The sequence below is a fragment of the Nelumbo lutea genome, chromosome 4 (assembly GCF_056320005.1).
Source record: "Nelumbo lutea isolate HS-2025 chromosome 4, American lotus-T2T, whole genome shotgun sequence".
Taxonomy (NCBI): Eukaryota; Viridiplantae; Streptophyta; class Magnoliopsida; order Proteales; family Nelumbonaceae; genus Nelumbo; species Nelumbo lutea.
Genome location: NC_142687.1, coordinates 85,991,147 through 86,015,083, shown reverse-complemented (window position 1 = coordinate 86,015,083; position 23,937 = coordinate 85,991,147). Strand labels below are relative to the sequence as shown.

The 23,937-nt window shown below is 37.3% G+C and overlaps 1 protein-coding gene across 4 annotated transcripts; it reads left to right on the top strand.

Annotated features, from left to right (window-relative positions):
- Positions 1 to 924: 924 nt before the first annotated feature.
- Positions 925 to 23,269, top strand: PMS1 (DNA mismatch repair protein). 4 transcript variants are annotated; one of them, XR_016094946.1, is made up of 12 exons: positions 925 to 1,548; positions 1,771 to 2,094; positions 2,790 to 4,028; positions 6,421 to 6,695; positions 7,206 to 7,332; positions 7,689 to 7,757; positions 7,915 to 7,988; positions 8,570 to 8,635; positions 21,891 to 21,994; positions 22,128 to 22,245; positions 22,435 to 22,616; positions 22,992 to 23,269. XR_016094946.1 is itself a non-coding variant. In XM_088941413.1 (11 exons), exons 1-11 carry the CDS (start codon positions 1,315 to 1,317, stop codon positions 23,130 to 23,132), a joined length of 2,835 nt encoding a protein of 944 aa, XP_088797539.1. In that variant the 5' UTR covers positions 925 to 1,314; the 3' UTR covers positions 23,133 to 23,269. The 4 variants fall into 4 exon arrangements, 1 of the variants encoding a protein (XP_088797539.1); XR_016094947.1 differs by having other exon boundaries at positions 22,376 to 22,616; XM_088941413.1 differs by lacking the exon at positions 22,128 to 22,245.
- Positions 23,270 to 23,937: the final 668 nt, after the last annotated feature.

The following is a 23,937-nucleotide window of genomic DNA, read 5'->3' as shown; positions in this document are numbered from 1 at the left end:
GAGCCGGGCTCGGGCTCGGGCTCGGGCTCGGGCCTAGTATATTTTCATTAGTGACAAGTGAAAGCCCGACCCAGCCCATGAATAGGCCTACCAGTCAGGCGCGCTGCCTCAGAGTACGGACCTCTGTCAAGTACGATTATTCAATCGTGCAACCTGGAGCCGAGTTGCTGGAGTGGTGCACGAAGTAAAGTCTTGAATTCGGATGAGAGTACGGCCTAGACTGTCCCGAGGTGGCAGGGTGTGGCCCGGACTGACCTGAGGTGGGCTAGTTCGGGCTTTGCCCCTCATGGGTTTCCTTGTTAGCCTCGGGATTTCTATGGAGAGCTCGGGTTTCACCTCTTAGGAAGTGTGGGTTCCTTTTGGGGAGCTCGGGAAGCTCGGGCCTCTTCTTGGGGAGCTCGAGCCTCTTCTTGGAATGTGGCTGTTGCTATGTTGCTGTGTCGAACTGGTGCTCCTACCAAGTCACACCCGATTTCTTCCACGTGTCACACAAGCAAGGGGTCAGGCCAAATTTACCTTCATCAGTAATAAACTTTTTTTTCTTCTATCCCATATTCTCTTTTTCTTTGTCCATGGTAGAGGTTAGTGTATAGGAGACGGTGATGACTGAGTTAGACGATGATGAGAAACTTTCTTAAGAAAGAGAAATGACGAATAGAACTTTAGAAGCTAAAGCCTCAAGCGGCAAAAGCAAAACAAAAGGGTAAAAGGCCTCAAGTGTTTTAGGTGTTAAAAGTAAAATTACAATTTTAGATATACTTATAACTCTAAAACATGTATATGTAATCGGTTCGGGATACATAAAATAAAACCAGAACCGACCCGGAATGAATCATAGAACTGATAAATACGGTTCGGGTCTATCGGGTAGACACGACCCATTGACAGCCCAATCTCGTCAGCTGTTATTGCCGTTGGCCCGTTGCTTCATGCCTGCATCGAGCTTTCGAGTAATTTTTCGTCCTTCGCGCACTGGTAAATTATTTAAGAAGCAGGCGACAGTTTTGGCGGCAAAAGGTTTATAATAGTTCGCTAATCTCAGCCTAATAAGTTCATCTGTTTTTCTTTTTTTTTTTTTTTCTTCGCGTCTTTTGGATTTCTGTAACATTGTTGAAGTCATAGTTTTTACTAGTTAGGGTTTACGCATGCGAGAAGAAATGCAGTTCCTTTTTTAATTCTGAATCAAAAGTCCGAGGACTCATTCGGGTAATCTGAGCGAGTGTCCGATGGCGGATTCTACTTGGTCGAATTGACAAGATCTTATTAGTATTTGATGCATATAGGCGGTAATGTGATTCCATTTGCTTGGCTTCAATGGAGGGTGTAGCTTCGGTTGATTCTCCAACTATTAAGCCTATAAATAAGTCTGTAGTTCACAGGATTTGCTCAGGACAAGTGATTTTAGATCTTTCGTCTGCGGTGAAGGAGTTAGTTGAGAACAGCTTGGATGCAGGTGCGAGCAGCATCGAAATTGCTTTGAAAGAATATGGTGAAGAATCCTTCAAGGTTATTGATAATGGGTGTGGCATTTCACCTAATAATTTCAAGGTATTTATTACCAAATTCGTAGTTCTAGTTTGATTTCTGCACGCTTTAGAAGGAAAAGATCTCTGTCATGTTATATGTCCGTGAATAATTGTTACTGTATCTATGCGTTATAGTTGTAAGTTTCGATTTATGAATTTATCTTTGATTGTCGAGGTCGGCTCATCGTGTAATAGTGCTTTTCTTATAATAATTTTGGTAATTTTTAACCTGTACTTGTGGCAGGTTCTTGCACTCAAGCACCATACTTCGAAAATAGCAGATTTTCCTGATCTCCAATCTTTGGCAACTTTTGGCTTCAGAGGGGAGGCACTTAGTTCTCTTTGTGCGCTTGGGAAATTGACCGTCGAAACAAGAACTAAAAGTGAACCAGCCGCCACACACTTGACTTTTGACCATTCAGGCTTACTGATATCTGAAAAGAAAATAGCGCGTCAAATTGGTACCACTGTCACTGTTGATAAGTTGTTCTCTACCTTACCAGTGCGAGGCAAGGAGTTTAGTCGCAATATCCGAAGAGAATATGGGAAACTTATTTCTTTACTGAACGTGAGATATATTCCTCCTCTCATAGCTGTTTATGAAGTATCCTACAGTACTCTCTGAGATTTAAGCAAGTAACCAAACCTTTGTTTTTCGTTATTTATCACAACGAAACTTTAATCAGACCCTGCATTGGTGGGAACCTTGTGCACCGGGCTGCCCTTTTATCATAATGTGTCTATGTGTCGTGTATTCCATTCTGGTCAACAATAGGTCTAATTGAAGTTTCCCTTGCTGCAAATTTTTGAGTTCAGACTTGTATCTTTTTATCATAACAGTTACTTATTCCCCTTTCAAAGCATGATATTTCTTCAATATATGATAAGATATTTTTCCCTTGGATTTTCTAGCTATCTATTGTTACTACACGTGACGACTAGATTATTTGGTCATGTTTTGTCACTGCTACCATCTCCATGTTGCACTTGGGTGTTATAGTAGATTATTTTGTTTTTCCACATGAGGTTTTTCTTAATTGGTGAGTATATACTCGATCTTTTATATGTTTTCGTATTTTGAGAAAAACTATGTGCATTGAACCAATTCAAGATTGAGTATGGTATTCACTTAGACTTAGGTAAGAGATCATTTCCATTGCACACACTCTTCACTCTCGTTGGAATTAGCTGAACAAACACTAAACTATTGACTATATTAACTTGTTCTGATGATTTAGTTAACATTGTTTTCCTGATTTTCAGGCATATGCTCTTATTGCGAAAGGAGTTCGATTAGTTTGCACCAACACAACTGGAAAGAACATAAAGGCTACGGTGCTTAAAACGCAAGGAAGCAGTTCTCTTAAAGACAACATCATAACAGTATTTGGCATGAATACCTTCAAATGTCTAGAGCCTTTGAGTATATCTATATCAGATGGCTACAAAGTTGAGGGCTACCTTTCTAAGCCTGGCCATGGCAGTGGACGTAATTTAGGGGATAGACAGTTCTTTTTTGTCAATGGCCGACCAGTAGATATCCCTAAAGTCAGCAAGCTTATGAATGAATTATATAAGAGCTCGAACTCTCGGCAATACCCCATTGCAGTGTTGAATTTTATCATACCAACTAAAGCATATGATGTCAATGTAACTCCTGATAAAAGGAAAATTTTCTTTTCTGATGAATGTTCACTTATAAATTCTTTAAGGGAAGCTCTAGAAAGGATCTATTCCCCAAATTGCTGTATTTACTCTGTTAACAGATTAGAGGAGTCTAAGAAGGAAGCATGCAACACTGAGTTATTTACTCAAGAGGAGTTTCATATATCATCTCAACGAATATCCCCAGATGATGATGAACATAAGGAAACAGCATACCACGAGGAAAAGCCTGTGGAAGAAGAAACCACACAGGATGTCAGCCCACTAAAAGTGGTAGAAAAGGGCATTGAAGATTCATGTATGGGAGAACAATTGGCTCATATTAAGTGCAAAAGTCCCAAACAAAAGGACTTTTCTCTTAGAGCTCATTTTGGAGATAAAGGTGTTGGTTCTCCTGGGTATCACAATAAAGAGCTGAGAACTCCCATGCCTAGTGCCATGGTTGGTCATCATTCTCCTTGTCCTTCAAAGGCAGTGGGAAAAGATACCATTGGAAATGTAAATTCGTCAAGTCATTTGAGTTTTGTTCAGTCTTCAATAACCAATTTTGTAACTGTAAATAAGAGGAAGCATGAAAATAGCTGTACGGTACTGTCTGAAGTGCCTGTTCTAAGAAATGAAGTAGCTCGCTGTCAAATGAGGAAAACCAACTCTGTTATGCATACTGCATCATCAGAGTCACCATCAGAGTCACTTTTTAATCTTCATCAGATTGACGATTCTGATGAAGGTAATGAGAATGAATCTTCTATAACTTGTAGAGCATCTTGTGTGCCAAATGCAATGGGAGCCTCACTTTATTCTGGAGAAGATGTTAACAATGTTGGATTTGGAAAGGTATTTGAAATTCTGTATTTGATTTGCCTCTTCCTCCCCCCTCCCCCTTTTTGGAATAGCTTTTTGTTTTTTCCTTTACTAAAAGAAAAAAGAGGGAAAATGAAGAACAATCAATTTACTTTTCATATTATAGTTGTTCTAAACATCCTTACTACAGGTTTGCTATATATTGTGCTGATTATTTTGTTGTTCATAGGGATGCTGTAATCACAGTGAAATACACGCTATTGATAGATAAGTTTTATTGCATGATATGCTTACTTGTAAAAGGTAAATTTTGGAAGATTTTTTTCTATGTTCAGAAGTGAAATGCATGGTTCAAAGTATTGATACGCATGAAACACAAAAATTGTGTTTTCCACATTTTTAGAGGGAAATGCAATACCTTTTTTTTTCTATTATTTCAGTCTGATGTTTTAGGGTTAAGCATGTTAGGAGGAGTGCTTTTTGGTGATCAATGCATATTGTATGATAAGCATTAATATGTTGCAATATTTTCAACCTTGGTGAAATGTGGCAAAAACAATTGTTCTAGTGGTTAATATGATCTAAAAGATTGTAGACTTAAGGCTGGAAATGATAAAATATCACTATGTATTATAGGAAAACAGTAGAGAAACAAGATTGTTGATTTGTTGTGAATACAATAATCGCAAAGTATGCCATCACCAAAATATCATCTTGTTATTGTTAATAAGTAAACATAAATGCTGCCATTCCCTTTTCTGGTATTATATTTAATAATTCACATTGGTGTTGGAATGATTTTTTCCGATGGATCTAATTGCAGATCTACTACCTAAAGCTCAAAATCTCTCCCAGTCCCTGCTGTTCTCCAAGCTTCTTTGCATTTCACTTTCTTCCAAGGAAATAACAGCCACTTTTTGTATTTTCCTGCTAAAATTTTCACCCAGTTTCTTACCATGAACTGAACAAGCCAAAGGTTAGGTCCATCTCTGGTTCACCCCTCCCAAGACCCTTGATAGTTGGGACAAACATTGGGTAATGGTCTTAATGATCAAAAATAGGGTAATGGCCTTTATTTAGAATTGTCTTGGTTTGTAAGAATGGTAAACTGTTTGAAGGTTGCATAATAGGTCAATGCCAAAAATAGACAGTTACATATTGCACCAGAGTAGGTAGTTATGCAAAACATATGATATAATTCTCAGTTGTTTGTAAGGATGATTAACTGTTTGAAGGTTGTATAATAGGTCAATGCCAAAAATAGACCGTTTCATATTGTACCATAGTGGGTAGTTATGCAAAGCTTATGATATAACTCTCACTTGTTATTTCTTACATACATACTTAGTTTCAGTGAAGTAACAACTAACAAGTACTCTTCTGTTTTTTAGTGCATTGGTCCTTGACCACTTTCTTTATCCTGTATTAAGCACTGTAGCACTGTGCACGAGACTCCCACAACCTCAGACCCTGCATTGGCGGGAGCCTTGTGCACTGAGCTGCCCTTTTTAATTTGTTGAAGGGTCATGAATTTAGCCTCATTAAGAGAGCGCATGAAGTTCTCCTAAGGCTAAACCTGTCTGACTGGAACTTTTAAATTAGGGACTGATAGAATGAGTTGCATTTACACTTGGGATTATATAAACATGTAAACACTATTGTTAATGGAATCTTTTATTCAGTTTATATGGACTACAATCCCTGCAGTGGAGCTTCAAAACGATCTATTAATATCAGAGTTAAAATTCAAAAGCAAACAGGTCTAACCTACGGAGGAAATTTGTGCTGAGAAAGCCACCATCACCACCCTTCTCTAAAGTGCTTACTATTTTGTGTTGTGTGTACTGTGTAGCTAAGAGTTCCTGATTCATTTTTTTTTCAAGCTTTGAAAAAGACCGTAAGAAGGATCTCTTATAAAATCACCCTTGCTACTGGTGTACCATGGTAACTTTCAAGAGTCTCAGACACACTACTCTCGGTTAAAATTACATTTCAATTTTCAGTATGATCATTTTAAACTATACTAATACAATAATTACTTGACATCTTGCCAGAAAAAGGATGATAATGCTATTTCTACTTGGCAAAATATACTAGTATAGGACTGGCTGCTCTAGCATCAAATTGATATAGGACAAGAATGACCCAAGCCATGATACTAGGAGGGTAATGATGGTTTTAGAAGGGTTTAGAGATGATCTTTGGACTACTATTAGGGATTTTCTGGGATTGGATGGGTTTTGGGCCAAATTTCTGAGAACCGTAGATTCTATGGTAAGGTAAAAGTCTAGAGGGTTGAAAAGCTAATTATGGGGATGGAAAATATGTAAAAATTTTTAGGTACATGTCTGGTATAGTTTATGATGACCACTGGAATTTTTTGACACTCTTTTGGGGACTAACTATTTTATTTTATTTTCTGAAGGATTTAAAAAGTCGAGAGAAGGCATTACAACATGCTAATGTTGATTCAAATGCTTTGCCGGGTATGCAAATTGAACATGTATCAGAAGAGCCTCAAGAGCCAGATCCAGTATTAAAATCCTCGAAGGTGACTTCAGATTCACCAATGCCTTCTTCTGGTTTAGAGATATTTTCCACCTTGCATTTTAGTATCGAAGATCTAAAAACAAGGAGGAAAAAGAGGCTCTCAAGTTTGCAAGGTAGCAGTTTTACAAATGGAAAAATGACAAATAAAAGGTCAGTAAGTTGATTTTTGTGTAAAAATAGAAAATTGGTATGCTTTTTTTTTTTTAAATTTCTTCTGCAGAAGTAGAAAAGAGACTTCTATATATTGCAAATATTTGTCTTTCTCATAGGCTTCTATACAATAGTCAATAGCTAAATTACCTTTGTCTTTTTTATTTTTTGGAGTAAAGTCATGTATTAGCAAAAATATATGGGTCTGGTCAAATCTATAGCTCTGTACAACCAGCTGTTGTGCACAGGGTAGCAAAAACCAAAAGTGCTAACATCGTCCATATGACATACCACTTATACATTATTCATACAAGGAATTAAAATAAAAAGAAAGAGTATCCCCTGAACCCCTTGCATACCAACAGTGAAGAACATGAGATGATATGTGGTTCTCCAATATAGGTGCATTCCTTTCAGTTTAGATATCACTTTTCCACATTGGGTCATCCCTTACCAATATAATGACCCCTTCTCTTGATTAATTTACTCGGTTAAAATGGTCATTTATAGGTGCTATACTGCTGCAACACTGGAGCTTTCTCAGCCAGAAAACGATGATAGAAAAGTGAAGGCCCTAGCTGCAGCAACCTCCGAGTTGGAAAGGCTCTTCAATAAAAGTGATTTTGGCAGAATGAAGGTTGTTGTATAAACTTTTTGTTCAATAGTCTCTCTCTCTCCCTCTCTCTCACACACACATGATGTACAACTGAGCAATGGTTTTCTTTCTCTTTAGCATCTGATTATTTTCCTAACACCCTTGCAAAAGTAAATAAATTTATTTTTACTCTGCCAGATCAGATGGATATGTGGCCTTAGGATTTGGTATGATAAGCTGTTTTCATTAGTATATTAAGAATATCTAGCGACCTGATTTTCAGCTCTTCATTAATATATTAAGACATTTCAGTTGTTTCTGTATCCATTGGTTTACTAATCTTTCTATATGTTCTATTCCGTGGTTTGGTGATAAGTGACTGTGCTTTCCATTTATAGGTTATTGGGCAATTCAATCTCGGTTTTATCATTGGAAAAATAGATGAAGACCTCTTCATTGTAGATCAGGTAACTTTCCTCTTCAGGTTGCAATGCTAGCTGTAGCAAATTACTTATTGAATATGTATGTTTCTTTAAGTAGTAGGTAAATGACTTGGATTGTTTGGGATGAAGACGATGGAAGCTTAATTTAGAAGGGCATTTGGTAAATATGTTTCTATTTCAGCATGCTGCAGATGAGAAATTCAATTTTGAGAGGCTGTCTCAAACAACTGTCTTGAACCAACAACCTTTGCTTCAGTAAGTAGATAGTTCCCCTGATCAAATTTAAATTGCATTAACTTCTTGTTTTTCACAGAATATATGATATTGGGTGTAACGGATACTTTCGTATAAAAAGAAAATAATTTTTAACAATTCCATGACATGGTTTCCAAAACGGAAATGGAAGGGAGAAAGCAAGGTTTGAAAGATCCTTGAGGGAAGGTGGAGTGATTTGCTAGGTTGGACTTATGATCTAGTTTGGAATCTCTTTATGATGGCTAGTAAAGCTTGCCTTTTGGGGTATTCTATAAATGGAAACCACTAGAATATGGCTCTATCAAGAGCCACGTTTTCTATCAAACAGTAAGTGCTCATTTCTTCTTACCACTTCAGACCACACTTCCTGATGCACAAAACCAAAAGGCATAAATACATATTCAATAAGTAATTTGATAAAGAGCGTGAAGGCCTACAAAATCCATTAATGTGAAAATTCTTTCACTTCTTTTCTTCATGAAATACTTCTATCATTCATGTGCCTCCTACTTCTTTTACTTTTCTTTGTTTCTGCAAACTCATATATAATAGTTTATTCCCTTTCTTCTGATGATTTTTAGGCCAATTAGGTTGGAGCTATCTCCTGAAGAGGAAGTAGTTGCCTCAATGCATATGGATATAATCAGGTGTGGATTTTTTTTACCTTTCTCATTCTGTGTTAGGAACAATTTGCACATGCTGTACGTCGTGAAGTTTCCAATGCATCTTTATCTTTGATTTTCTTTTTCAGTTTCCTTCAACAAAGGTTTTGTATGTCCTTTACTGAATTGTCCATGTTGCAGGATTGTTCCAGGAGTTTTTTTTTTTTGATAAATGAGAATTGCTCCATGAGATATTGATGTTTGATTTTGTATGAGAACTAGCAAAAGTATTTTCTTGGTTGAATTCTTTTATTGCACTCTATATTTCTCATGCGGGACAATAAATGTGATGTGAACTTACATAAGAAATAGGGGTCTTCTTTCTTGAAAATGGTCTTTTCATCTTGAGAGCTGGCTCCCATGAAGCCAAGAAGCCAAGGCCATGGTGAAGGAGGGTATTAAAGGAAATATCTAGTCTTGAGACTCTGGTTCAGCTGAGCTGACCATTGCCCTAAAGACTGGAATTTAGCTCCATGCTGCTTTATAAGATTCTGCACTTCCTCCTTAACACAGTGTCTGTAGAGGTTCTTAGTATTATTATAAGGGTTATAGTGGACAATCCTTTATTTTTGGAGTACAGAACCAAGAAAAAATATATGTTCCTTTTCTAGTTATTTTGAAAGATTTTGATGTTTTTACAAGGTTATCTTATATTTTCTTTTCTTATTTTTAATTGTGATTTATTATAAATTCTAATATATTTTTATTATAAATTTAATAAACTGATTCTCCTTTTTGTAGTATTAAGATTATGATAAATTGTGATTCCTTATAAAAATTAATGAATTTATTATATTTTTAATACTAAACTTATAATAAATTATGATTTAGTATAGAATTTAATAAATTTATTCTGATTTTTTATATTAAATGTAGAATATTTTTTATTATAAAATTTAATAAACATTTTCTGATTTTAATAAATATTTAAAAAAATACTAACTAGTTAATATTTTATTACTTGAAAAATATTTTATGTTTTATATTATAAAGTAATTAATTTATTCTTTTGTTTTTATATTTTGTTAATTCTTTTTTATAAATATTTTATTTGAAATATTAAATAGAAATTATTAATGGAATAGTTTATATTAATATACTGTATTATAATAATATAATATAATAATATATTATATTATTTAATGTACATTAGTCGACATCCTATCGACATTATCGACATCTTGTTGACATAATAGGAAAAATTGTCTTTTTTTTTGGTTATTTGGACCGATTGGGTCGACATTTCCGAAATATAGAAAATGTCAACCGATGCAATTTTTATATGACCATCAACTTTCATGTCGGTGAGCCTCGACGTCGACATATGTTGGGTGACATTAGTGACATTTGAAACCATGTACTAAACCAGTCACTAAGCAATGAGTTATTGGAAAAATTTGCATAAATAAAATATCAATTAAACAAAACTAGAGCTTGAAATGGAGAAAAGCAGTAGAAACTCAATGAAATTTGAAAAAGGGAAAAGTGGAAGTAGATTACTTGAAGTTGAAGACAGGTTGAACCAATGAAGTTGATATCTTCTAATAGATAGAATTATGAGCTCAAAACAATATGCATGTCAATCTTGTAAAAGAAGAGGAACTAGAGAAGAAGAGAAAGTAGTAAAACAGAGTGGTAGAAGAGAGTTAAGGTTTAGGGGGAACAACAAGGTAAGCTCAAAAAGCAAAAATATCCAACTTCTCATTCCACTTTACCTTAAAAGGGAAAACATAGCAGATAAATGTAGAATTATAGATAACTAGGGGGCTCAAGTAATGATTCATCACTTATGAAATTTTCATTGCAGGCTGTTTAGGATTAAAAATTATAATATCTATGATGTAAAAAAAAATATAAGGCTTGAGGGGCCAGATTTGACGGCTGGCCCACTTCACATAAATTAAAATTTAATCTATTCTGGTTATGGGGGGGAGTTAAGCAACCACCCTGAATAGGGTTTCCCTATGTACAACTATTTTAGGATCAAGTCCTGGCACATCCTGATACTCCCAAGCAAACACATCTCGGTATTCACGAAGTAATGCTTCATAGGCCTTATATTCTCCTTCAGTAAGCAAATTACTAACAAAGATGGGCTTGGCCCCCCATCTTCAAGCTTTGGTGGAGTTGGCTGAATGTCTCTGATTTCTGATCCTCTTCAAGAAAATCGGTTGAGTGAGGATCTTCTTCGAGAGGCTCTACCTGTTCTGAATTTGTAAAATTAAGGTGTATATTTTGATTTTGTGATTTTGTATATTTAGAAGATTTTGGAATGTAGAGAACACTGATGTGGGCCTCACGGCTGTGGTCCCCACTGTGTTCGTATGACAACATGTGTAACCTTTGTTAGTCATGTCAGTGTTAGTTGGTAGTTATCTTAGACAACTTGTTATTTCAGTTTGTTAAGGGCGGTTCTGTCCTTTCTTACATTTAGTGAACATAACCTATAAATATTAAGAGAGTGGCGGCGACAGACTCATTCAATTTGTCCCTCCTTTCAAAACCCTTGTGCACTTCTGCTTCTCCTTTCTTCTTCCTCTTCCTTGTATTTTTCTCAATCCGAAATCAGTTGGGATTCAAGACTGATTGTAGTCTTGATTGACTACTTGGTATCAGAGCCAGTGGATAAGAAGTCTTTTGTTTCTCAGTGTGTGAGTCTGGTTATGCTTTGGCATAATCGATTAGGTCATTTATCTTTTCGGTCTTTGAATAGTCCGTTTCCTACTTTATTTGAGTCTGTTGAGATGTCAAATTTGAGATGTGAGAGTTGTGAGCTTGCCAAACATTGTAGAACATCTTATTCCTTGAGTAATAAAAGAAGTAATAATTCTTTTGATATTGTGCATACCGATGTTTGGGGGCCATATCATCTCCCTTCTATGGGTGGGTACAGTTATTTTCTGTTGTTTGTTGATGACCATACCCATTTTTCTTGGGTCTAACTTATGCGTTCTCGAGATGAGGTTCCCGTTCTGACCCAAAACTTTCATAAGATGATTTTAACCCAGTTTGGGGTCAAAATCAAAGTCCTCAGATATGATAATGCAAAAGAATACTTTGCTAAGCCACTGGCCTCTTATCTACTTGATCATGGGGTTATTCACCAGAGCACTTGCCCTTATACACCACAACAAAATGGGGTTGCCGAGAGGAAAAATAAGCACATTTTGGAGGTGGCTAGAAGCATTGTGTTTACCTCCAATGTGCCTATCCGCTTCTGGGGTGATGTTTTCCTCACGGCAGTGTATCTCATTAACCTTCATAGGTTCTTGATATGAAGCCTCTGTTTACCCTTCTATACCCAGACGATGAGTTGTTTACTGTTCCTCTTAAAACCTTTGGGTGCACTTGTTTTGTTCAGCTTCTTGGACCTCATCATTCCAAATTTGACCCTAGGGCCTCCAAATGCATTTTTCTCGGTTATGCACAAACTCAAAAGGGTTATTGCTGCTATGATCCTGTTTCAGGGAGGAGATTTGTCTCGATGGATGTCACATTCTTTGAGGAGGCACCCTATTATCCTAGGGTTTCTCCTCAGGGGGAGAGTAGTGAGAATGCGAATTTGGGCCTTTTTCCTCAGGGGCAGTGCAGTGAGAGTGGGGTTAACTCATCAGAGGTTGTTCCTTTACCCATTCCATGGAGCGATGAAGGCTGTACTGGTGAGGGTTGTCAAAGGGATTAGGAGTTGAAAGTCTATCACAGGCGATGCAGGCAGGTTGATCTTGGTCATCAGTAGTCCAGGCCAGCCCCAATTCCTTTTGTGGATCTAGATCCAGGTACTACAGTCCCAGGGCCTACTGAGATACCTTCCACTGTTGCTACTTCTCCATTTTTGGATGACCTTGACCTTGACCTCCCTATTGCGGTCCGTAAAGGGAAACGGCACTGCACCACATCCACAGCTCATTGCATTCCCCAGTTTCTATCCTGTGATCGCCTGTCTCCCTCTTACAGGTCCTATCTCACTTCCATTGCTGATATCCCTATCCCCAGAACAGTACAAGAAGCCTTATCAGTTCCATAGTGGAAAGATGCAATGAAAGTTGAAATGGATGCCCTTTTGAAAAATAATACTTGGGAGCTAGTTGACCTACCCAAAGGAAAGAAACCAGTTGGATGTAAATGGGTATTCACTGTGAAATATAATGCCGATGGTTCCATTGAAAGGTACAAAGCCCGGTTGGTTGCAAAAGGGTTCACTCAGACTTATGGTATAGACTACTTGGAGACCTTTGTCCCAGTAGCCAAGATGACCACTATTCGAGTTCTATTAGCCCTTGCAGCAAGTTATTCTTGGCCCTTGTTCCAGATGGACGTTAAAAATGCTTTTCTGAATGGAGACTTACAGGAAGAGGTCTACATGCAATTGCCCTCTGGATTCTATGATACAGAGACAGGTAAGAAGGTTTGCCGACTGAATAAGGCATTGTATGGATTAAAGCAGTCCCCTAGAGCTTGGTTTGATAGATTCAAACTAGCCCTTGGAAAATCCGGTTATGTACAGGCCCAGTCAGATCATACACTGTTCATTAAAAGGGTGGACTCTTCTTTGACCCTGCTTGCTGTATATGTTGATGATAGTGACAGGGAATAATAGTAGTGAGATTGAGTCCCTCAAACAACTCTTCTTTGACCCTGCTTGCTGTATATGTTGATGATAGTGACAGGGAATAATAGTAGTGAGATTGAGTCCCTCAAACAACTCATTCATCAAGAGTTTGAGGTGAAAGATCTTAGTGCACTGCGATATTTTTTGGGTATTGAGGTTGCTAGATCTAAACAGGGGATCTTTATCTCTCAGAGGAAATATGTTCTAGATCTGTTGGCGGAAACTAGAAAGTTAGGTGTCAAGCCTGCCGATACACCCATTGAACTGAATCACAAGATCAGTGCAGAGGGTGGGGAGCCTCTTGAAGACAAAGTTATGTTCCAACGGTTGGTTGGAAAACTTCTATATCTCTGCCTCACTCGGCCAGATATCAGTTATGTAGTCATTGTTGTCAGCCAGTACATGCATTCCCCTAGAACTACTCATCTTCTTGCAGCAGAGAGAATACCAACATACTTGAAGAGATGCCCAGGTAGATGTATACTGTTCAAGAACAATAATCACATGAAGGTGGAGGTCTATACAAATGCTGATTGGGCTAGGAGTGCTGATGACAGGAGGTCTACCTCTGGATATTGTGTCCTTGTGGGAGGTAACCTTGTCTCTTGGAGGAGTAAGAAACAAAGTGTTGTTTCCCGCTTTAATGCTGAAGTTGAATAGGACCAAGGTCATTGCTACTTGGCATAAGAATAGGACCAAGGTCATCAAGTGGGAGGGTGGCATCCTCATATGCTCCATTATCTAACGGTTCTTCATCAGAAATTATTATGGGGGAGTCAACAACCCTTGCCATATCACTTGTCTCTTGAAACTCATTGAGTCTTGGATATCTTGCCCTCTTGAAATTTATGTCACGATCTTCTTCATCTGAGAGACACAAGGGACGTCGAATATCACATCCTTTTGAATTTGAGGAATCAACAATAGGTGAAGACTGCTTGGGTTTCTTAACAGCTTGTAGATCACGCTGTCGTTCTCCAATTTTAATGGCACCCCTTATGCTTGTAGAGACTTGCCCAAATTTATGATGCACACATATGCCTCAGGAGTCGGTGTGTCCTTAGGACCAATTACAACATAAATCACATCTCGTAGTGGTCTCATAAAAAAAGGACTTGTATATCGGGACCACCATCTCACATATGAATATGTACATACACTATATCTACTCATCCTCGGAATGATGAAACGAGAATGAGTATTAGTATGAAATAACATCTGCCAAGCTAGTGCTACTTCTTCTAAGGTGCGCTTCTCACGTACCTTAAAGCTGAATTTGGGGGTATTTCTTGGGATGCCTTGATCAAAGCCAAATTGCCGAGTAAAGCGGCTTGGATAATAGGGTTCTAACCAAAGATCGGAGCCTATCCGCACAGGAAGAAGTCGTGATTGGATACTAATTAGGAATTCAAATTCTGATTCTGAGAGATCATTTGTGTCAAGTTTTTCCACATCTTCAGTTTGAACATAAGAAAAAGGCTAACAAGTAAAATATTTGTTGTTACGAAAAGTCATCCGTGCCTAGAAAACATTTTGGAATTCAGGTTGTAAACTTGCATATCTAGCCAAATGAGGATAACTCTCTAGGAATTTATGATCTAATCGACATCGGTATAAATGACGGAAGTGCTCAACAAGCCATCCCACTACATAAATGAATAGGAAATTTGGCATTTGCATGCCTAGGCCCTTGAGGATGTGTAGTACAAACACCCATACCATGATAAATCAAACCCAAAACTACTGGGGCTAGGGAAATGCAAGTACCTTAACCCATCAATGAGGCCATATAAAATGTCTCTGTCCTTACCACATCTCTATTATACGGAAGAACAAAGCGATTCAGCCAAAATGCTAAATATACTGCTAGTTAACCCGTTTTTGAAACAATTAAAGGAAGCTTCTCTTTAGAAGGAGAAGAGTCAATCACTTTCCTAGAGCCAGAGTCGGTCCTCTTGCTATTTCTACCCTTAATGTTTTTTCTGAAGGGGGTCTTCTCCATAAGGTATTCTCCATGTCCTTCATAAATGATTTTCCCCTATAGAAATGCTCAAGCCAATGGACCCAATCAACTTCATTGGTATTGAAATGATGACATAATTGTGCATGGATTAATAATAATTCGGCAACAACAGGAGAATACATGTGCTCACCACTCTCCATAAGGGCAAATAAATCTTGATTGGTGGGTATAAACTCTTCATAAGGAATACCCAGAATGGGTAATCCACATATATGGTTGATGTCAAGCAAAGAAATCCCAAGTTCACCACCACCACCACAATGAAGAGAGTTGGTGCGAGCACTCCACATCTCACAAAAGGCTCGCCAAACATTTGGGATACGATGATATGGATATCTGGAAACTGCAACCGACCCATAAATTCTAGATTGTTGAAGCTCATTTTCATAATCTCTCAAAATGACTTCAGTCCATTCTAACGAACCCGAGCAAAAATAGCTAAACATCTAAATCTGAATTTATCTCCCCACCTCTATTTCCGTGCTAGCATATGCATCAATGCTGGATACGAGCTCTCATTCATCTTCACATTGACTAGGGCATTTGGTGAGTTGTCAACCTTCTCAAGAGTAAGAGCTTTAAATCTTGCTCCAGCTATGGAACAACACTCTACTTGTCCCATGAGTCTATTATGATCAGTCTCAAAGTCACCAGATTATACTTTCATTATTTGTACTTCCAATTGATAAAACATTCATTTGGGGCATTTATACCTAACTTTGAAGTTGGGATGGACCTATAATACTCTGTCCCAAAATTAACTTCTTGACCATTGTCATTAGGAGCATGTTCATATTTGACGTGTCCTGAAACATTCCAAACTGAAGAACTTGCATGAACCATCTACATAAAATAAAAAGAGAGTTAAAACAAAAGGAAATGACAAAAGGGAGCACTAATCTTGATACAATTTTTTTAATACCCACCATAGGGTAATCTTCTAAAAACTGATGGGTTCAAGGTCTAAAATATTGAACTTCATATTACTGATGAGTTCATAAATATTCAAAGTGATAGTTTTGTTATTTTCTCAAAATTTATGCTCTATTTAAAGAGCTATCCACAATTGAAGTTTTCTGGTGCTTAAAGAAAGTAATTTAAGCTAGCATTTTGTGATATTATAGTCGGTTCATTGCATTTTAATTGACAATTTGTTTGGTTGGGCTAACATTCAACCCAACGTTCTCCATTAACAGATTTTGGACTAGAGCATATCTAGTCCAAAAATTTCTTGCATGAGATTTTCAAGTTTTAGAGATTCAGTTTCAAATTCCAGGGTAGAGCCAAATGGATTTTATACTAGTTAAGATGTGCTAGTTTGCCACTTGGTTACAACACTGTTGTCCACTATTAGGAGCTGGTTTACCACCAGTAGGAGCACATATTGCCATTTGGTTACAGCATTGTTATCCATTATTAAGATGTGGGTCTTATCCACTATTACAGCACAGGATGTGGATCTTATCCACCTTAAAAGGATAGATTTTTAGTGCCATATATGGGTAGATTTGCAAAGAAATCATACAATGAATGGATATGAAGTCTATAATCAGTCTTGATTTAGACTGATATATAGCAAAGAGCTTTAAACTCTACATTGGTTTTCATAGGGATTGGAACCAATAGTTTCAAACAAAGGGAAAGATAATTCTCCCAAATGGAACCATAAGGTCCAAGGAAAGCTTAGTCCTCCCATAGCAGAACTGTTGAGTCCAAGGAAAAACTAGCTAAGGCTATCAAAATGGTAGCTTCCCAAATGGAATCATAAGGCCCAAGGAAAGTTGAGCCTTCCCAAAGTGGAACTATTAATTCTAAGGAAGACCAACTGGTGATCAAAGTAGTAGCTTTCTTGGTGAGAGAGAGAGAGAGGAGAAAGAACAAAAGGAAAGCAATTTATTTGAGAGTTGAGACAGGTTCAAAGAAAAGTGACGCTCCAAAATTGTCTTGTTTGGCAAAAAAATAGAAAAAAATACAGCAGGAACAGGAATTTATAATCCCAAGAGGATGATTCAAATTTGAATTACATGATTTATGTGATAGGGACTAAGGTCAAGCTTTGTCTCCTTTAACCTTATCTCCTAGATAAGAAGATAAGGCTTGAGGGGGCAATCTGTTTAGGATTGCAAATTATAATATATATGATGTAAAAAAAAAAAAAAAGCTTGAGGGGCCAAATCTGACGGCTGGCCCGCTTCACATAAATTAAAATTTAATTTATTCTGGTTATGGGGGAAGTTAAGCAACCATCCCACGTATGAAGAGTGGGGAGGTTGCTCTAACCTCCCTACCCATAATTGTCTCCTTTATATAAGGGAGAGAGGAGAAGAAAAATGGGTGGCAAAAAAAGGGCAAGAAGAGAAGAGGACAAGGAGAGAAGAAAGAAATAAGAGAATTGTCTCCTTTATATAAGGGAGAGAGGAGAAGAAAAATGGGTGGCAAAAAAAGGGCAAGAAGAGAAGAGGACAAGGAGAGAAGAAAGAAATAAGAGAAGAGAACGGAGATAAAATAGGAGCTACAATTTTGATTGAAGAAGAGGAGGATAAAGACAGGTAATACTTTCTTCCTTCTGATCTCTTCCTCTCCCTTCCAATACTTTCTAGTTTTAATCTTTATCTTATCTTATCTCTCTCTCTCTCTCCCTAGAGTCTTGTTTAACTCTAAGTCTTGTATACACTGTTTTCTTATACATTCAGTGGATCTATCCACCACACACAAAAAAATTAATTAATACCGGGGAGCCTCTGATATGATCGGTGGATTCTATCCACCCCAAGGAACTTTCAATAGGCTAACCCAGTGCACTGACAATACACCTGAAAATGGGAGAGATGTTGGCTTGCCACCTGTAAACAAATCACAATATAAGTTAAAAATTCATTTGGTGGATCATATCCACCTCAGTCATAAAGAAATATATAATTTGACTCCACATTGACACTTGTGGACTGTCATGAGTTGGTGGGTCCCCATCATACTTTGCAACACCAAATCGCAATATAAGTTAAAAATTCATTCGGTGGATCCTATCCACCTTAGTGATAAAGAAATATATAATTTGACTATTGCAATATAAGTTAAAAATTCATTCGGTGGATCCTATCCACCTTAGTAATAAAGAAATATGTAATTTGATTCCACCATTGACAGCTGTGAACTGTCACGAGTTGGTGGGTCCCCATCTTACTTTGCAACACCAAATCACAATATAAGTTAAAAAATTCATTCGATGGATCCTATCCACCTCAGTCATAAAGAAATATATATTTTGACTTTACCATTGACAGTTGTGAACTGTCATGAGTTGGTGGATCCCCATCTTACCTTGCAACACCAAATCACAATATAGGTTAAAACTCATTCGGTGGATCCTATCCACCTCGGTCATAAAGAAATATATAATTTGACTCCACCATTGACAGTTGTGAACTGCCATGAGTTGGTAGGTGCCCATCTTATCTTGCAACAGCAAATTACAATGTTGCAATTAGTGGATCCTGTCTACCAAATTCAAGTAGATCTACTGTTATAACAGTAATGCTGATTTAGTGGGTCCCACAACTAGAACATTAAAGTTTAAAGTGGGCCATGCTCATTTTTTAAACAACATATATTAGTGGGGCCCATTAGAGGTGTAAATCGGGCCGAGCTGGGCTTGCCGTCCCAAGCTGTGCCGCCCTCCCCAAGCTTGTGGGGTCTCGTGCCTTGTCGTTCTACGGGCCGGGCTGGTTCGTGGGCCAAGCCTTGGGCCAGGCTGGGCTGTGGACTGGAACAAAGCTATTTATTTAAAAAAATTGAAAAAAACTTAAAATTTTAATTTTAAATGAAATTTGATGTATATAATTGCTTATATATACAATAGTTAAATAAATTAATATAATATAATTGAAAACAATTGTTTATTTTATTAATATATTTTATACTATATATTATTACATAATTATAATTTATATAAAGATTATATATATAATATATAAATAATATATATGGGTCGTGTTGGCACGCAATTCGCAGGTGGAACGCCTCGATCGGGCGTGCCATGCCAGCCCGGCTCGTAGACTTAAAACCCCAGGCCCAACACGACCCACACGATCATGCTGGGCTTGGCACAACCCACATGCCGTTGTGCTAGGTTGTTCCGAGCTGCGGGCGGCACGACCCGATTTACACCTCTAGGGCCCACTGTTTAAATATCCAAGTGCACAATCAGCATAGTGGGTCCCACTTTTAGTGGGGCCCATTGTTAAAATATTTAAGTTTAAACACATTAAAGTGGGCCACACGCTCATTACCAAATCAACCTATTGGGTCCCACCTGTCAATGGGGCCCATTGTTAAAATATTCAGTATAAAACATTAAAGTGAGCCACACCCACTATCAAATCAACTTAGTGGGTCCCATCTGTCAGCTGGCCCACTGTTAAAATATTCAAGTATAAAATGTCAAAGTGGGCCACACCCACTATCAAATCAACCTAGTGGGTCCCACAACGGGGCCCACTGTTAAAATATTCAAGTATAAAATGTCAAAGTGAGCCACACCCACTATCAAGGCATCATAGTGGGTCCCACCAGTGGGGCTCGCCGCTAAAATAATTAAATTTAAAATATCAAATTGGGCCACATCCACTATAAGATTAATATAGTGGGCCCCATTTATTTGTGAGACCCATTGTTAAAACATTAAAGTGGGTCACACCCACTACCAAATCAGTATAGTGGATCCCATTTTTTACCGATTAACAGGACTCACTGTTAAAATGTGTAAGTTTAAAATACACAAGTACCCAATGGTGTATGGGTCTCATGACCTATCTACCAATTGTGGGGCCTGCTTATACTTGTTATTGGGTTTAATCCTTACAAAGTAGCTCTTTCACATAAAATAAAAATCAAATGGTATTTCCTCTAAGGAATATAATTAAGGGGTTTTAGTAGACATAGTGCATACTTATACACCCTGAATAGGGAAACCCTAGTTCTACTCAAGTTCTTTTTTTTTTTTTTTGTGAATTATGATAAAAAACACTGGCCATAATTATAATACTTGTACATGCCTGGCATATCAGTGCTGATTATGATATTTAATTATTTACGTGATACGACACTGAATTCAGTGTCAATACTTCTAGAGTATATTTTAGTGTATTAACACTTTTACAATATGTAAAATGGTATACTTTAACAAATCATACTGTAAAAAATCTGTATATGTTAGATTCAATTAAAATTTACAAAATAAAAGTATTGAGAAATGATATTTGGCTTCACAAACTTGATATAAAAGCATGATATAAACATCTTATACGGGATACACCATACCTGTATAGTATCCATTTATAGGATTTAGAAAAATGGAGGTTGGAATCCCTGTTCCCCATATCTTTGTCCATGTAGGTATTCATATATAGGACATTTAGTTCTGAAGTAGGAGAAAAAACACCACAGTTTCCAACCTACTGATCCAATGACAAAGTTTAAACAAACCCTAACACCGACCTAACTTATACTGATTGGAACCCGCATCAAAATGTAAAATGGTCAATTAAACCTATACTTTAAAATTTCAAAAATCAGGAAAAAGTAAAGCAGGAAATTCCAAGACTCAACTTTAGGGCCACTTTGATGCCCACTCCACTTATTTTTATGTTTGAAATAGTGGGATTCTTCAAGTAGTTCTACTTTTGCCTGCCATTAACTAATACTTTTATCTTGTCAAGTTGGTTAGGTGGACCTTATCTTTATGCATTGTATTTATTTATCTGTTAACTAAACTGGTATTTGTACAGAAAAAAAAAAGATAATGTGGTATGAACCAACAGAAATGTTGTTCTTGTACACCCAATAATTTATAATGCATTTTCTAGCAGTTTCATACTAATACTTTCCATACATGCATTGCATGTGATTGTACTTCTGTATGTATTTTTTAATTGGAGGAAGGAGCATTGCTTGTTGTAATGGTAAGATTTTAGGCTGACAAGCTTAAATATGCGGGTTCGAGTCTGCAAGAGGCCACTTTGTGAGGAAGAATTCCAAAAGGTTAGGTTCATATTTAGTCCACCTTTCCCAAGACCTTGGATAGTTGGGATAACATTAGGTGATGGGCTTTTTTGATACCCATTACTTCTGAAATACAATTAGTTACATGCTACAGGTATATATTTACTTCTGTTGAGAAATACTTGCCTTGGGAGTTCCAAAAATCTTTTCTCCCCTGATGTCTGTAGCTGTATTTGATCTACTATTATTGCTCTCTTGACTATGCAATTGAGCAAATCTTATGTTGAAAAGGATTAAAGGTTGATGACCCAGAGTGTTCCTTTAAGGAGCCTATACCACCCAGATGCTACCTGTTAGAATCTTTGATAGGGAATTTATACATCAGGAGACATTCATTTGAAGCAAAGATGTTTACATTTGCACTTTGGTCTACTCTAGATTGGAACTCTTCAGCTTGGCATGCATTTAATTTTCTTATAGTGTTAATAACATTGCATTTTATGCTTCTTTACCTTTTCCCTCCATCCCTCTCTCTTTTTCAACATAAATTGTCAGCTTAATTTTAGCTCTTTAACTGATGAGGTCCATTTCAAACTATGCATTTCTAGGAAAAATGGGTTTACTTTGGAAGAGGATATTCATGCTCCTCCTGGTTGCCATTTTAAACTAAAAGCTGTCCCCTTCAGTAAAAACGTTACTTTTGGTGCTGAAGGTAATTACTGCTTATTTGGCATGTTTCTCATCTTATGGTGATATTGTCCTACATGCGTTTTTTTAGCATCCTACATACATTTGCGTGCCCACACTTATCTTGATCATCCATTTGATGGGTGTTTCTTGACTAGAGCTGCATCAAAAATAATATCCTCAGGATGGTTAGAACGTTCTTTTCGGCTGATGTTCTGAAAGCCACTGTTTTTTTGCTATCACTAGGATAGGTGGTTCAAGGTTCAAAACCATATGGTATGTGCAATCCAATGTGTATTCTATCAATTGAACAGTGGAACTTAAAATAGCCTGTTACTGTTACATAGAAATTCTGGCAATTATTGAATAATACTTTCACCAGGTTTATTTTATGGTTCTTGTACAGATAAATGTATGCATATGGAAGTATGGAACAACATAAAATAACATTTTTCTATCATATAGATGTTAAGGAGCTCATCTCTACCCTTGCCGATAGTGAAGGGGAGTGCTCAATGGTCAGTAGTTACAGACTGGATACCCCAGATTCTGTTTGCCCATCAAGAGTCCGTGCAATGTTGGCATCACGTGCTTGCCGATCATCTGTCATGATTGGAGATCCTCTTGGGAAAAATGAGATGCAAAAGGTACCAATTCTTCTACTCCTTTGACCCCATTGTAATACTGCTAGTCTTGTGCACTTATGTTTGTTGTTCCTGATGTTTCTGTGAACATAATCTTCCCCCATTAGGTAAGTTGTTAACAGCAAGATCATTTCTTTTTGTTATAGTGAAGTATCTATGCTTGTAGATATTAGCAAATCGACTGTTTATAATGATTTTTCCCACAATTGCTTATTTATTCATTTGGCGTATGATATGTCAATTGGCGAGCTGTTAGAAGTACAGGATTTCTTTTCTTTTTTTTCTTATTCTTTTCATTTGATCTACCTTACCCCTCTTCTCCAGATGATAGGAGGTAGAAATATTAGCGCTTACATATTCTTACAATTCTCTGTTCAGATACTTGAGCATTTGGCGGATCTCAAATCCCCTTGGAATTGCCCACATGGCAGGCCGACCATGCGCCACTTGATCGATTTGGCCACCATCTATAAGAGGTTAGATTTAAATGGAACAGATTTACCATGGGCCTATTTGTGACTATTGAATGCCCATGCATGTATGTATTGATTTTTTTTTTTTTTGGTCTTATTCTCTTAACATGCCTTATTCCCTTGCTTGTTTTAGCATGAATCTTTGAACATTGTAAATTCAAGTCTCCATCTTTCCACTCGGGATCTACTGTTTGCACCGCTGTGTATAGGCAGTTACGTAACCAATCACGAGTTAACACGCCAGTGTTCCGTATACATGGGAGTGTGAGATCTGAAGATCTGGGTTCCCATGTTTTTTAGAAGCTTTTGATATTGTCTTTAACATAAAGGATGGGCATGATTAGCCTGAGGTGGTGTTTGGCAAGTCTTTTCAGTCTTTTGGGCTTCGGCAAATTCGAGTCTTTTGGTAACCAAAAGCTGGAAAGATGAAAAAGACGTGTGCAAAAAGACTGAAACCTCAAATGAGCTTTTGTCTTTCTCTGAATGTGTTTTAAAAAGATTGGTAGTCCAAGTCACTTCTCAAATGGTATTTGTCTTAAAGACAAGACCCCAAAAACTTGATGTGTTTTTTGGCCGTCATTGTTAGATCTTTTAAAAAAACTTGCTAAGCGGTATTTGAATTATCCAGTATTTTCAACCTGTTGTTGACCCAACCCATTGAACCGTTCAAATGGTCACCTAGTCAAAATTTTAGGTCCGGTTTGAGTAAATGTAAAAAATCGTTGACTTTGTAAAAAATGTCCATTCCAAATGGTTAGACCATTGACTTGGTTGACACGAGTTGCAAATTGTATACTAATTGTGTATGCAAATTTTGGGAGCCCATAAGGCCCATAACTTTGCACTCTGAT